The sequence below is a fragment of the Kogia breviceps genome, chromosome 13 (genome assembly GCF_026419965.1).
Source record: "Kogia breviceps isolate mKogBre1 chromosome 13, mKogBre1 haplotype 1, whole genome shotgun sequence".
Taxonomy (NCBI): domain Eukaryota; kingdom Metazoa; phylum Chordata; class Mammalia; order Artiodactyla; family Physeteridae; genus Kogia; species Kogia breviceps.
In genome coordinates this window covers 67,468,180-67,483,759 of record NC_081322.1, presented here as the reverse complement: position 1 = coordinate 67,483,759, position 15,580 = coordinate 67,468,180, and the positions used below count along the sequence as shown (strand labels likewise).

Sequence of the window (15,580 nt, the reverse complement as noted above, 5' to 3'; positions counted from 1 at the left end):
GCTGTCACAGGTGGGTGAGGACGGGGAAGCTGCTCCACCTTGACCCTACTGTTTGCAAAGATACCTTCAGTGGTACATACATGTAGGCCTCAGCCGCCGGCTCCTGCCTACAACGCTCAGCCCAGTGGGCACTGAAAGACAAGATTTCCAGGCATCATAGAAAGGCTAACCAGGCAGTTTGAGCTGAAGAGGACGAAAGGAAGAGCAATGGGGAAAGAAAAGAAAGAATCTGAGGCTCACTGTCAAATAATCATGAACAGATGAGTTTTTCAATGTAGCATAAACTCCAACTGGAAACAGAAAATGAAACTGTCAACAGAGATTAAGGCCTGGGTGAGAGCAGGGAAGACCCGGGGAGGCTAAATCTGCAGCCAGAGAGACACAAAAAGGCCTGTGAAAAAGGCCCTGCATGTCTTGGGTCCATTTTCTCTATATTTTGACTTTATTCCCCACTTGTTAGGAAATACAATCAGAGTCATTCCACCCAAACGTCACGGAGTAAGGCTCACGCACAGAAACAAGAGAATTGGTTCCCCCCCAAAAGAGAGCAAAGAGGTACTAAAGGAACAAAACCAAAAAAATGCGTGGACTAAACTGTCATGTTTCTCTGCTTTGGGCTGGAATTTTAACAGCTCCATGTATTAATGCTGGCTGTTTCACAGTAGTCAGATATTTGGATAGGCTGGTTTGCTTCTTTTTTTAGATAATTAACATGGGGAAGTGGATGATTTATTCTTTCATAAAGTCAGTGTTTTTTATTCTTTTGAATATTTTCAGAATGTTCAAAATCCCTTGGAATATTTAGAACATGGAGGGAAGTAACAAGAATGGATTCTTGGGATGAAAATTTGGGGACTACCCGTATAGCAGACATTTATTGAGAATCTACCACGCACCTGACACCGTACCACACATTTTTACAAACTTCTCATCTAATCACTTATTCTGCAAAATAGGTATCACTCCTTCATACAGGGGAAAAAAAACAAAATTACATCTGTGGCTCAGACAAGTGAAGCGGCTTGGCCAAGGTTGGATAGCAGCTAACAAGCAGACAACCTGAGATTCTAACTCTTATCATCTGACATCAAGTTCAACACTTATTTTTTTAAAATGTCTTTATGGGTTTTGTTTTCCTTTAAGGCAAAGAAGCCAATCTGCTAATGCAAAATCTGAACAAGTTGCAAACTCCTGAGGAAAGGCTTGATTTTTTATTCAAGAAGTATGCTGAATTGGTAAGTTCTTTGATTAGCCCTTTTTGTCAGAAAGATTCAAGCTCTGGTTAGAGCTGAGAAAAGGATGCTGTTAGTTTTTCAGGTATATCATTATAGCTGGTTACCTCAGACAAGTCAAAGCCAGAATTCATAAAGGCAGAATTTTTAAAAAAGAAGGAAAGAAAGAAAAAGAAACAGAAAAACTGAGGAATAACAGCAAAAAGGAAGAAAGAGGATACAGTTGGAGTCTACTCCACCTTCAATTATGTGCATAATTTGGGAGATGGAAGAGAGAATCATAGATAATTAAAAACTGTGGATATTTAAAAGTTCTTTTTGCCTTCTCAATAAAATAGAAATACACTAGAATAAAGGCAAACTTTCATCCAGTTCTTGTACACAGATTTTTTTGAGGGGGTGGTCCCCTCAGGAAGGCAGAGGGTTGAGTTTATCCCACCCCTCAGTTTGTGACACATTCTCATTTATTCTTGATGACTTTATTGATTGATTCATTCATTCATTCTCTTTGATCTACATTCTTCTCCTTGGCCCCCACGATGGCAAAGCATTTGACATGGATTGTTTTGTTTCCGGTTATAGGTCCTCCCATGCAGTCTCCCTCTCAATAAGGTAGGACCACTGGCAGGAAGGGAAGCCACTCCCAGACTTCAGAGAATCTGTGAAGTGGATGGTCTCCTCGCCAGTACTCTTATAATAGGCCAGTTAGAAGAAAGAGGAGGGTTCAGTGAAGCCAGCCCCCTAGTTTCAGTGAACCCTCACAAAAACTGGCTAAAGGAGTTGCACCTGAGGTCCATGCACCACCCGTGAGGTCCATGCACCACCCCTGAGGTGTACAAGACCCACTGAGGAGATGTGGTGTCCTCTCAGGTGAGGCTGGGCAATGTACCTTTCTCTCATTTCTGCTTCTTTTCCTCATATTTTTCCATTTTCTTATTTCTTTTGGAGAAGCAGTGACAGGAAAATGAAACTTAAGCCCCTACACACAACAAAACAATTCCTCCAGGCAGTAGATTGAACTGCCCCTGAAGGCAGATTGACCTTACAGCAAAGAAGCTTAAGAGTCAGTGCCTCTCACTTGTATGGGCCCCTGTGAGGCCCTGAACATAATTCTCTTTTTTCCTTTTTTTTTTTTTTTTAAAGAAGGTCTCCAAAACTGAGACCCACAAATCCCTCAGGTCTCTGGCTGCATCTTATCCCTATTGATGGAGTAGAATTTAGTGAGTGACTTGTTTTCCTTCTTTTTTTACTCTAATTTTAGCACTGTGATCCCTATTTATTTTTCCTTTCTTCCTGGTACCTCGATGCATCCTGCTATGCTGAATTGTCATGCAATAGACCCAGAGAAATTCTGAAACCCTGAATGACTAGTGATCGCTTAACTCTACCAACAAAACTTTTAAATTATTTTTTAATCACATAAACCACATCAGAATAATATAAGGCAAATGCTGAATACACAAGTAAAAATATCTCTAATCCTACAATCTAAAACACAATCGTCGATTTATCTGTCTTCCTTTCCAGTTCTGCCATACATTCAGAGACACCTTTTGTATAACTACCATCATAAGGTGCATATAATTTAGTATCTGTTTTTCTGGCTCATATGGCAGACATTTTCCCATGTAGTTTGTAGTCTTCATAATTATATTTTGTCAAAGCTATGTAATTTTCCATTAATTGACTTTATCTACTGGTTCTCTAATTTGGGGACATTTAGACTGCTTCCAGTGTTTGTTTTACCAAATATTGCTGCAGTGAACATCATCATGCATGAGATTTGTTCGTTCTCTTTTATGATCCTAGGAAAAAGTTTCAGAATTGGGATTCCTAAATCAAGCAGTATAAATGCCTTTTTTAATGGCCATATTGTTTTCCAAAAGAGTGGTAGAAATTTAAAAAGCAAGTATTAGTGTATCAATTTTATTGCAACTTGTTTAACACTGGCTGTTAACCACTCATGAGCAATTTCAGTGCCATAAAATGGTAGGTGTCAAATTTAATATTTTTCCCCCAAATCTGGCCCCATCCTCACCTGTCCATCCTTGCTCTTTTCAATAATTACTACATTGATTTCCCTTTGCCCTTCAATTTACTCACTCATACCAAGGCCATTCATATTTAGTTCCTAGTGCCATGTTCCATACTTGGATGAACTGGGCATCTTCTAGACTACTACTCTTTATGGTGCTGTAGCCCCACAGCAGAATATCGGGAAAGAACCACTTATCTAGTCTTTCCAAGATTTTCTTCATAAGCCAGGGTTGTTCACCCTGGTCTCCAGGAACTCCCCAAGCCCACTCACTCTCCTAGCCAAGAAGTCAACCCCACAGAGGTTATTTTTCCAGAAATTCTACTCAATTCAAGTCTTAACTATACTTTGGCATTTGTATCATACCCTATAATAAACTTTTAAACTCAAAATATCATTCTAGAAAAAATGAATAGGAGAAAATTGACCCCCAAACCCCATTACATATCCTATTCAGAAAGGAAAAATTATGAAGAATTTCAGTCTTTTACTTGGACCCTAAAAGCTATTTTCCCTGATCATTGATTCAGATATTAATACAGAGAGTGTCTGAAATACAAGTGTTAACATAGAATAAATCATTAAATTCAAGGCTGTGAATCAAACTGTCACCCTAGCTCACTCATCGTTACAGATTCTAAATCCTGTAATATCACCAACTGTTGTATTTATTAATAAATAAGGAGAAGTTCATTAATAAATAAGGACACCTCATGACTAAATTAAGAAATGACCTGGAAGAAATATTTTTTTGCAAATTTCCTCCATTTAAAAGTAGTTACAGGGCTTCCCTGGTGGCGCAGTGGTTGAGGGTCCGCCTGCCAATGCAGGGACAGGGGTTCATGCCCCGGTCCGGGAAGATCCCACATGCCGTGGAGCGCCTGGGCCCGTGAGCCATGGCCGTTGAGCCTGCGTGTCCGGAGCCTGCGCTCCACAGTAGGAGAGGCCACGACAGTGAGAGGCCCACGTACCACAAAAAAAAAAAAAAAAAAAAAAGTAGTTACAACATTACTAACTAGTTAGCATTAATTTTATTTTTTTAACTTAATAATTTAAAAAGAAAGAGAGAACAAAAGAAATTCCAGATAAAAATCTTATATGCCTGTTAGAATTGAACAGAAGACACATGTCTAAGGGTATTATTAAATCACAAGGCCAGCATTTGACTGAAGTTGACCCAGCTGCAATGTTTACTTTCACTCATTAAGAAACCCCATATGCATTCACATAAATCTGAAGTATTGAACAAAATTAGCCAGTCTAAAAAAAAAATCGTCAGCAAGTTAAGGGGTTCTATTTAGAGCAAAGCAAGACAGACCTAGCTATATTTCAGATGTGTATGATCCTGCCTTAAAACTGGAACATTTAAATGGCCAGTGAGGTATAGCACAAATCATCTCTTCCAACTTATGAAACACATGCAAGGTACCCTCCTCCTGATGCTCAGATAAATCCACGCATAGGGCAGTGATCCCCCAAACAGGGGAAGTTTTGCCAACCATGGGCTAGTAGGCAATGTCTCCGGAGATACTCTGGATGTCACAGTTGGGGGTGCCACTGGCATCCGGTGGGTAGGGGCCGGGGATGCGGCTAAACAGCCTACAATGCAGGGGACAGCCTCCACAGCAAAGGACAATCTGTCCCCAAATGTCAACCGTGCTAAGGTTGAGAAACCCTGACAAATGGTTTAATCTTCCATAGGTAAAGTCTGAACCAAAACGGCAATAACAATAATAACAACATATAAATTTCAAGAAAGGACAATAGGTCATGTATGAAAGTATGAACACAAGTATGAGAAGTTTCACCCCTGTCTAATAACTATGGTGCAAAATGAGGTTAGCATGAGAAATATATAATAAAATATAATTGGTTTTCCAATTGAACCTCAAGAAGGATACCAATTTCAATCGATATTTATAGTAATATGGACTTAGTTTTTCCTGATGCTAATTCTCACTAATAAGTAAAAAATATCCTGAAGTATGAAGATAGAATATCATGTATGAATACCCCAGCTTAATCTGGCAAGGGTTTATCATGGACATTTCAGGCTGATGGGAGGGAGGGAGGAAAGGATTAAAATAAGATGTAAACTGAAGAGAGTGTGACAGTCCTGTTCATCTAGTTCAGAAAGAACAAATGCTTTCTCAAGACAGGGTAACTGAGACATGCATCAGGGCTCACACTGTGTGTGCATCCACGCGCATCTGGCTCTGCGAGGTACCAGGAGCACCTGGGATCCGGAGCACCCAGAGGCTCCCAGGCCTTTTCCTCTTCATTAGCCAACAAGGTCATTATTAGGGCGACTACCCTCCTGGCCTACGCTCCGTTCGGGTTCTAAGGGAACGAAGTGCAGCAGAGGAAGTGGGTCTGGAAAAAGGCTCCAGCTTGTTCGTGGCCACACTGATCATCAGTCTGGGATCCGCACTCCTACTACGCTAGTCTCTGGAGGCTGAACCCCAAATTCCCCCCATTCCAACGAGATTTCCATAAAAATGTGTGCCCAAATTTACCAGATAAAAATACAGAACACCCAGTTAATTTTGCATTTCAGGTAAACCGACAACATTTTTTTTTTTTTTTTTTTTTTTAGTAAAAGTACCTTCCATGCAATACTTTGGATATGCTTTTACTAAAAACTTATTCCCTATTTATTTTAAATTCAAATTTAACTGGGTGTCCTACATCTTACCTGGCAACCCTACCTCAGAACTTTAGCATCCCGAGATGGAAAGCCCAGGGGTTCGCTGGTTTCATTTTCCATGCTGCCCTTGATTTTGATACTTCAGCTGTGGCTGCTGGAGGAGTGTGAGAAGAGGCCCCACCTGTGCTCAGCAGATAACAAGTGTCATGGTTTATTCACCATAAGCACAGAGGGTGAGGGAGATGCGCAGGGAGCAAGGCTTGTTAAGGATACTTGCCATGTGTGCTGTTGGGCTGTGCAGTGGCTATTTCTGAAACTTTGGTGACACATCATCAATCCTTAAGTAGTCGAGGGGTACGTTCTCCGCTCCCCCTTTCTCATAACCACAGACTTCAACTTCTGTTTGCTAGGAAGCTGCTTTTTGCCTTCCTACTTTTAAAAAGTTACTAAAGCGTGTCTTGAGAAAGAATTGTGAAAACTAAATGTAAACCAAGCAGACACACCATTGACTATCCTCCTAACGCAAGGCATTATCATGAATTCTGAGACATGCTTTTCTATACCGACTGACTTCATTAGACTCAGGAAAGATAAAACTGTTTCTAGACCACCAAGAAGAAGATCAAAGCAAAAGAGATCAATAATAAGAATGATGAAGGAAAAAAAACCCATAAATGTTATGCTCTTAAAACCATATCTACAAGTACTGCCAAGTTAACATTTATGAAGTTCTTTTTTTTTTTTTTTTTTTTTTTTTTTTTTTTTGTGGTATGCGGGCCTCTCACTGCTGTGGCCTCTCCCGTTGCGGAGCACAGGCTCCGGACGCGCAGGCCTAGCGGCCATGGCTCACGGGCTTAGTTGCTCCGCGGCATGTGGGATCTTCCCGGACCAGGGCACGAACCCGTGACCCCTGCATCGGCAGGCGGATTCTCAACCACTGCGCCACCAGGGAAGCCCTATGAAGTTCTTTTGATTCCAGAGGGACAGCGATAATAGCAAAACATTTTCCAAATAACCATACAGTGGTCTTTAGGCGTTTCCTCTTTGGGTCCTTTTCTATCAACTCAACAGAGATCCCTGCTGTTTTCTTTCACATTTGCATCCCCACATCCAGCTGGATGAGCATCGCACTGAGCAAAGGAAGTTAAAACTCTTACAGAAGAAACAGGCACAGATCCAAAAAGAAAAGGACCAGTTACAAGGTGAACACAGCAAAGCTATCCTTGCACGAAGCAAACTGGAGGGTCTGTGCCGGGAGCTGCAGAGACACAACAAGACACTGAAGGTATGTGTCACTGAGGCCCCATATAACACACCTTCTTGCATGCTTTGTAGGCACAGGCTTCTGCTACTTATGGTAAGGGTGTGAGTTTTAGAATCAGAGAGAACTGGGTTCAAATACTAGCCCTGCCACTTGCTCACCTGTAACTTGCAATAAATTATTTTACCTCCCAAGCCTGTTACCTCATCCATAAATGAGGATTATACCAACTTCGCTGCGTGGTCAGGGAAAAATTAAATGAGGCCACACATGTAAGGTGCTCACATAGTACCTGATGCGGAGCAGACCTTTAGTAAAATGTGTGCCATGCCTCTTCCTTATGTTGAGTTTGTTTTGTTTTGTTTTTTAAGGTAGGCCTTAGTTCTACTCTTTAAAATACAAATTTATAAAAATTCAACATTTTTTGTATGATAGTGAAATCTGCATGACATGAAATAAATTGACACAAAGCTAACTGACAGAATAAGGCAAGATTCAGAGCTAAAATGTCAATAGTCATCTGAAAAAAGAAGCTACTCGAAAAAACAATGAAGCTCTTCAAGCTTAATTATTCAATCTAAAAATAATAGACTGATCACTTCAGTCAGTCTGCATGGGTTTCATTAATTACAGCGTAAGCCTCTAGCAGTGTGGCTAATTTGATTACACACAGACACTAGCTGCATTCAGTGAAGCAAGATGCAGGGCTCTCCAAGATAATACTGCATGCATCCACAATCCCCTTTCCAGCTGAAGATCCTAAAGTTTTTGACAAACAAGAATTAATTAGATAGCAATATTCTTGTGAGATAGTTATTATTACACGTGTTTAAAAGAAGATACTTTAAGAAACAGAGAGATTAAGATCATTGCTAAGCTTTTACAATGGAGTTAGGAACAGAAATAGAAGAGGATAATGGCTCCTCATATTCCAAAATTGTTTTCTGATATCTGGGAAATGAGAGGCCAGTGCGACGAACTCTAACTCTCAAATTACGAGTTGTAGGAGATGGGCTTCTGGCATCTCTTTAATCATTGTGCTGGGACAATCGAAACCCAGGTTATATGGGAATGGGGTCATCCTCCTCAACTTCAGATATGTAATCAAGTAGTAGCATTCTGTGCTTACATAAATCTCCTGGCTTTCAGTAGTGTTGTACAGTAAGGAGATAAAAGTTAAATTTCCTTTAATGATGTGGATGGAATGATGTGGCTTGATCTCTTTGGACAGCATTCAAAGACAGAATGATGGAAGTGGCAGGAGATCCTGTAGCTATACCCATACACCATCAGTAATGGCTTCCAGTTATGGAAATGGAATTAAGTAGCATTATTATGCCAGGACTTGTGCTGAGTGCTTTTTACATATGCCAGGACTTGTGCTGAGTGCTTTTACATACACATTAGGTGTAATGTTGCATAAGTAACAAGCAGCTCTAGATCATTTATGTCTTTACTGAATTTCTGTCTTGTTGCTCTATCAATTGCTGAGGGATGGGTGTAAAAAATCTCCTACTATAATTGTGAAACTGCCTACTTCATTCTTTTAATTACATCAATTTTTGACTATAGGAATCATCTAGTTCAAGCTATTCATATGTCTATAGGTAAATTAATAATTTATTGATTCATTAAATAAACATATACTGAACACCCATGGATTGTGTCCCAGGCACAGCACTGGTTCTAAGATGCACAATGATGCTTGAAAAGTTTTCTTAGTTATTTCAGATTTTGTCCCTCCATTTTCTTTGCGTTATTAATTTTCACTTTGAATTTTGTGCATGATAAAGAAAATTTTATCTCAGACACTGTCCAAATGATTGCATTTTCTTTACCAGTGGACTCAAATTTTATGATTGCAGTACATTTATTTTTCTCTCATTGAAAAACCATGTAATGCAAAATGCAAGACGCCATTCTGTGGGCCAGGATTGGGTGCTATGATGGTTTGACATGTGTTTAATGCCATATTAACAGCCATACCTTCTTTCTCTAGCCAGTGACCAGTGAAAAACTCAGACTTGCTGGGTAGCATGGGGTGGTCCTTTCATTTACTCATTCATTCATGGATGGAATAGTTATAAATGCAAATGACAATCAGATCACGGAGTATAAGTCTACGACTAGGAGGTTGTTGGCTTCTAAACTAATCGGGAACAATAAGGAGACAATCAGTATCACATGTATATTCAACTGCTCTTAACAGACGCCAAAATCACTTTTAGTGAAATACATATAGTAAGTGTTAGCATTCAAAGTTCAGGGAAATAACATCTCCGAGTTAATTTCTTCAGATTAGGAAGTGTAGATTTCTTCTACAATATCCCTAAGAAATTTCCACTCAATAATTATTTATACCATGAATAAATTATGATTCTGATATCAGGAGTCATATTAGAGTTAGAAAATATGCAAATATTGTAGAAGAAAGGGGATACGTAATGATAAATTAAAATATTTCCAGAGCATGTATTTTCAGCATCAACTTTTATTTTGATCACATTATTCTACTGTAATAATAAAGACTTGCACAATTACTTCTGTTTCAATCAGCATTTCTTTTTAAAAATCCTGTTACATAATTTGATCACGGTAGGCAACTAAATGCAGTATAATTTTACTTGCCAACAATGAAGCAAGCTTTCATAATAACAATTAATCAGAACTAAAGGAATCCTAAAATGTCTGTATCACTTGTCAGCAGTGTCTCTATCTTTGGTATGATGTAGCAAGATTAAGCCCTTTTATTTTAAAAGAATGAGAGGAATAAGTACAATGCAAGTAATTCTCAGTATAGATATGGGGAAAATTTGGGTACATTGTTAGCAGTTAGCAATGAAGGGGGACTTCTGATTTAGGAGAAAAGAGAACAGAAATGATATGAGTTAATTTTCAATTCTTAGATGTTAACAAAGTAGAAGAGGGGAATATTAGATATTTCATTTTAGAGTTAAAGAAGATTTGAAACATAATATTGCTTTCAAATTCAAAATTTACACTGAACATTTCAATTACCCTATGTGACACAATGGATGATTGTTCCTTCAAGAAATATCCAGCATAGGGGACTTCCCTGGTGGCGCAGTAGTTAGGAGTCCACCTGCCAATGCAGGGGACATGGGTTGAGCTCTGGTCTGGGAGGATGCCACATGCCATGGAGCAAGTAAGCCCGTGCGCCAGAACTACTGAGCCTACGCTCTGGAGCCCGCGAGCCACACTGCTGAAGCCTGCGCGCCTGGAGCCTGTGCTCCGCAACAAGGGAGGCCACCACAAAGCCCGTGCACAGCCACGAAAAGTGGCCCCCGCTCACCGCAGCTAGAGGAAGACCACGTGCAGCAACAGCGAGCCAACACAGCCAAAAATAAATACATAAATTTATATATTTTAAAAAATATCCAGCATATTTTCTAAGATTTCCTTTTACATTCTTGAACTGCTGTAATTCATCTATGGTTATCTTAGTTTACTTTTCAAGCTTTTTGATGAGAGTGTTTTTTTAACTAAAAAAAAATTTATATTGTGATCACTTATATTTTAAAAACTTGGGGAATACAATTATGTGATTAATATGCCACCATTTTTATAGAGGCATAAGATCTATTGTTCTTCTTTCTATACCAAACCAAAGGAACACGTGATATGTCCCATCAATCAGTAAAACGAAGTGGCCTTTTTTTCCAGGCTTCAGCCAGGAGATCAGAACCTTAGGGCTGCATGTCTGTTAGAAATCCCAGCAGTTTATTCACTCACCAGGGGACCCGTTGTCTTTAAAACAAGCCTACTCATCACCAACCATCAAATCCAAGGCCCTTGCTGCACCTGCTCTGAGTGACCGTGTATTCACAACTGAAACCTTTGCTCAAACATTTGTTTGGGGGCTGAGCAATGTTACCTCTAGAGAGCTGAGGAAAAACATCCTTCTTATTAGCCTGCACACTAATCTCCTTTCACTGACCAAACCCTGAGTTCTGTAAACCCTGGTGCATGTAAACCAGCATAACAAAAGAGTGTGCTTTCTATCCACAGGAGGAAACCCTTCAGAGGGCACGTGAGGAAGAAGAGAAAAGGAAGGAGATCACAAGTCATTTCCAGGGCACCCTCACAGATATCCAGGCCCAGATCGAGCAGCAAAGTGAGCGAAATAGGAAGCTCTGTCAGGAGAACACTGAGCTCGCAGAGAAACTAGAAAGCATCATTGACCAGTATGAGCTCAGAGAGGAGGTGAGAACCACATCCAAAAACTTAGAAGCACTGCATATAAAACCGGATCTGGGGCTTCCCTGGTGGTGCAGTGGTTGAGAGTCCGCCTGCCGATGCGGGGGACGCGGGTTCGTGGCCCGGTCCGGGAGGACCCCACATGCCGCGGAGCGGCTGGGCCCGTGAGCCATCCATGGCCGCTGAGCCTGAGCGTCCGGAGCCTGTGCTGCGCAACGGGAAAGGCCACAACAGTGAGAGGCCCGCGTACCGCAAAAAAAAAAAAAAAAACAAATTAAAAAACCAGATCTGGGTTGTGAAGGTGGGGAACTTGGTTAATGACAAAGTTATGGCCAGCCCTCTCGATTGATTAATATTTAGGATTGGATTTCTTTTACTAGCCAAAATAAAAACAGACAGTATTACAAAATACCTGGCTGAAAGTCATACAGGATTTCTCTGCAACTGGAATCACTGCAAAGCAAAGGCAACAAATAGAAAGTGCTGGGCCGTGAACACAGTTATTCTTGAAAATAGTATTTCTCAGCCTTTTTGTTTTGTTTTGTTTTTTTGCGGTACGCGGGCCTCTCACCGCCGTGGCCTCTCCCGTTGCGGAGCACAGGCTCCGGACGCGCAGGCCCAGCGGCCATGGCTCACGGGCCCAGCCGCTCCGCGGCATGTGGGATCCTCCCGGACCGGGGCACGAACCCGCGTCCCCTGCATCAGCAGGTGGACTCGCAACCACTGCGCCACCAGGGAAGCCCCTCTCAGCCTTTTTGAAACTCTCTATACAGAACCAAGAAATACCTCACACACTCCCTCTTAAGAATTACTATGTCATCGAAATTAAAGGTCTGCATTGTATATAATCCACAGTCAAATAATATATAAAATATTACTCTATATAGTAATTATAGTAATAATGGCATTATTATTTATGCTTAGCTTGTGCCAGGCAATATGCTAAGTATTATCCTTACCATATATTATGTCATTTAATTGTCTCAACAATCTTATGCACCAGATGATAACATATTATCCACATTTTATAGATGGGAAGCAGAGGCTACGAGATTCAATCAATTAGCCATAGACGCAAAAGCCAAAGAGTTTTGTTGTCAATGGTTTACACTGGGGGACTAATAGGGATCTTTTATTATTCCAAAATTAAACTTTAATATTCCATATGTTTTTAAGACTCCAGATGCCCCCTCAGGATTTTGATATATCATATCCCTTTTCCCCATCCCACCCAAATTTTAAATATCTGCCTTAAAATGTAATATAACATAGTCAAAGTAGCCCTGTTGGCAACATGCTAAGGTTTTATCAAGAAAAAAACTGAGCCAATAGAAGGTGGTCATGGCAGTTAGGTAAATCAAGAAACTCCTCACAGTAAGCCATAATGCCGTGCTACCATTTTATCTTGTCACGAAGATCAATCCTGCTCCGAAGTGGAGGTTCGGGAGAAAACAAAAGGGAAGGAGCTAAAAAGAAAATGTCCACACTCTTCAGAGAGATCTCATATGGGAACGGCCTGGTAGACTAGTTGTATATTCCTAGGATTGGTTCTAGGTAAGGACCAAGGATGGAATTCCACGTGTCCTCTTGCCAATGGGACCTCCTAATGACCAAGAAATTCTCCACACTGAGGTAGAGTTGGAAGTTTCTCTTCACCAAGGTAGTCAAGAGGTCAAAAGGCTAGCACATCTGCATGTCAATTCACCTGTGACCCCCCAGCCTTGTCTTGCCCACCAGAGAAACAGAGCTGATGTCAGGAGCTCCTGTTTCAGTCCCAGGCCCAAGGCCACAGGCTGTTGCCTCAGGGCTTCCTCACCACCCTTTGAGGCAAGCAGGTAGAGGAGAATTCACCATGATAAAATAAATCAATGTTGTGATTAAAAGTGGTTTCAGGGCTTCCCTGGTGGCGCAGTGGTTGAGAATCTGCCTGCCGATGCAGAGGACACGGGTTCGTGCCCCGGTCCAGGAAAATCCCACATGCCGTGGAGCGGCTGGGTCGGTGAGCCATGGCCACTGAATCTGCGCGTCCGGAGCCTGTGCTCCGCAATGGGAGACGCCACAACAGTGAGAGGCCCATGTACCGCAAATAAAAAAAATAAAAATAAAAAAATAAAAAAATTTTAAAAAGTGGTTTCATATTCACAGAAAGAGCCAAAATACCAAGTGATAGTGCTGTAGCCCTTGCAACATACATCACTGTCTGTGCTGCCAAGCATAATTACTAGCGCCATATCTAATAGTTACTAAATTTAGAAAAATACTGTTCGGACCTTTTGGAGTTAGCATTGCTGAACTCTGGCACCTCCACCTTTTGCAGCCACTTTTGTGTAGTGCAAAATGCAGGGGACTCCACCAATTTATGACTTTCATATAAAACCATAAGCAATGCCAATGCATTTATGCCTCTTTTTTTAAAAAAAATCTTAAAACCCAGGGAACACGTGTTTATGTCAACATTACTTTTTTTTTTTAACATTTTTTTCAGCACCAATAATAAGTCAAGCTTGATAATGTGCACTTTATTTTTCCTTAGCACCTGGACAAAATATTTAAACACAGAGAACTGCAGCAGAAGCTGGTGGATGCAAAACTCGAGCAGGCACAAGAAATGATGAAGGAAGCAGAGGAGCGACACAAACGTGAAAAGGAATATGTACTTATCACCTGAGTCTGTGTGCTTGTCTGGTCTGCCTTGGGGTCAGAGAATCCCTGGGAATGTTGTTCTTGACAATGGTCATAGAGCACTAGACTGATGGAGAAAGAGCCTAAGCTTCCCTGGAGAATGGAATTAGCTAGCCCAGTAGGAAACACTGTAGCTACACTGTTTTTTACCTAAAACAGTCATGCAACCATTCACCAGACCCTTTTCAAACACCTTTCATGAGCTATGCACCCTTCTAGGTGCTGGGGTGTAGCGGTGAACAAGGAGGAGAAGGCCACACTCCAGCATGAATCTAACTGGGAAGAGACGCAATAAACAAGAAAACAAATAAGGAAGGATAATTTCAGAGAGAATAGTAAGTGCTACTAGGGAAATAAGGAGGAACCTCGAACGGGGCAGAAGGAGAGGACCTACTTTAGACTGGCTGATCAGGAAGGCCTACCAAGAGGAGGAGCTTGAGCTGCGCCCTGCCTGATGAGAGGGAGTCAGAGAGGAGGTCTCCAGCAGCAGTGTCTGTAGAAGAGACAAAGATCCTGATGCTGGAACCAGCGTGGCATCCTCCAGAAATTGGAAAAGGTCAGGGTGGCAAGAGCAGGTTGACCCAGTGGGAGAAAATTTCAAAATAAAATTGTAGACGTAAACAGGGGCCAAACTGTATAGCTTTGTAAGCTTGAAATGTAGTTTGGATTTTATTCTAAATGTAACAGGAAAGTACTGGGTAGTTTTAGCAAAGGAAGTGACATGATCTGCTTTGCATCTGTAAAAACTGAATTTGGCTCGTAGGTGGAGAGTGAACTAAAGAGGGACAAGAAAGCAAGAAGAGAGCTAGGCAGCAATCTGGGCAAGATCTGATGATGGCTTGGATCGGGGAGGCGGCAGTGGAGGAGAGCTGGATGTGGATAAAAGTTATGTTTTTAATGTAAAACCAACAGGCAATGCTTTGAACAGGAAGATGGTGACAGTGAGGAAAGGAAGGGGTCAAGGATGACTCCTGAGTTTTTGGTTTAAGAAACTGAGTGGTGACTTTGACTGACATCTCATTAACCCCAAACACTCCAAAACACTTGAGAGAATTGAGGCTCAAAAAGGATATGTGACTTGTTTAAGGTCACACACTGCTAAGTGACCAAGATGTGCTGGTCACGTCTCCAGTGTATCTGTCCCCAAAGCCCAAGCTCTGTGATAGTACATCACACTCAGAGGTGTGTTCCAGAGGCAGGAGTTAAAGCACATGTCTATTGCTGGGGAGAGAGAGATTTGACACAGTCAGTGGACAAGTTGTTCAAATGTAGCCATTTAATAATTGATCAAAAGCTCTGCATTTACCTAAAATCAGACTACAATCATTTCAATTTGTTAGAATAGGAATTTTTTTAAAACTTCGGTTTTCAAACTTGGCAACAAAAGGATGAATTCTGGAGAACATAACCTGCTGGACGTTGCGTAATTTCAAATCAGATGTCCGTATGCTCTTAATAAAAATATTAATTTATTAAATCCATCTATAACCTAGCTCTCAAAGTAA

At 41.0% G+C, this 15,580-nt stretch overlaps 1 protein-coding gene across 2 annotated transcripts in view; it reads left to right on the top strand.

The window, feature by feature from the left end:
* The window catches only part of TXLNB (taxilin beta), a 38,550-nt gene that overhangs the window by 8,648 nt on the left and 14,322 nt on the right, over positions 1-15,580 (top strand). For both annotated transcript variants that reach the window (XM_067010904.1, XM_059083415.2), the window contains exons 3-6: positions 1,144-1,235; positions 7,029-7,199; positions 11,205-11,399; positions 13,927-14,046. In XM_067010904.1, coding sequence (XP_066867005.1) covers positions 1,144-1,235; positions 7,029-7,199; positions 11,205-11,399; positions 13,927-14,046 — 578 coding nt within the window. The remainder of the gene's footprint in view (positions 1-1,143; positions 1,236-7,028; positions 7,200-11,204; positions 11,400-13,926; positions 14,047-15,580) is intronic.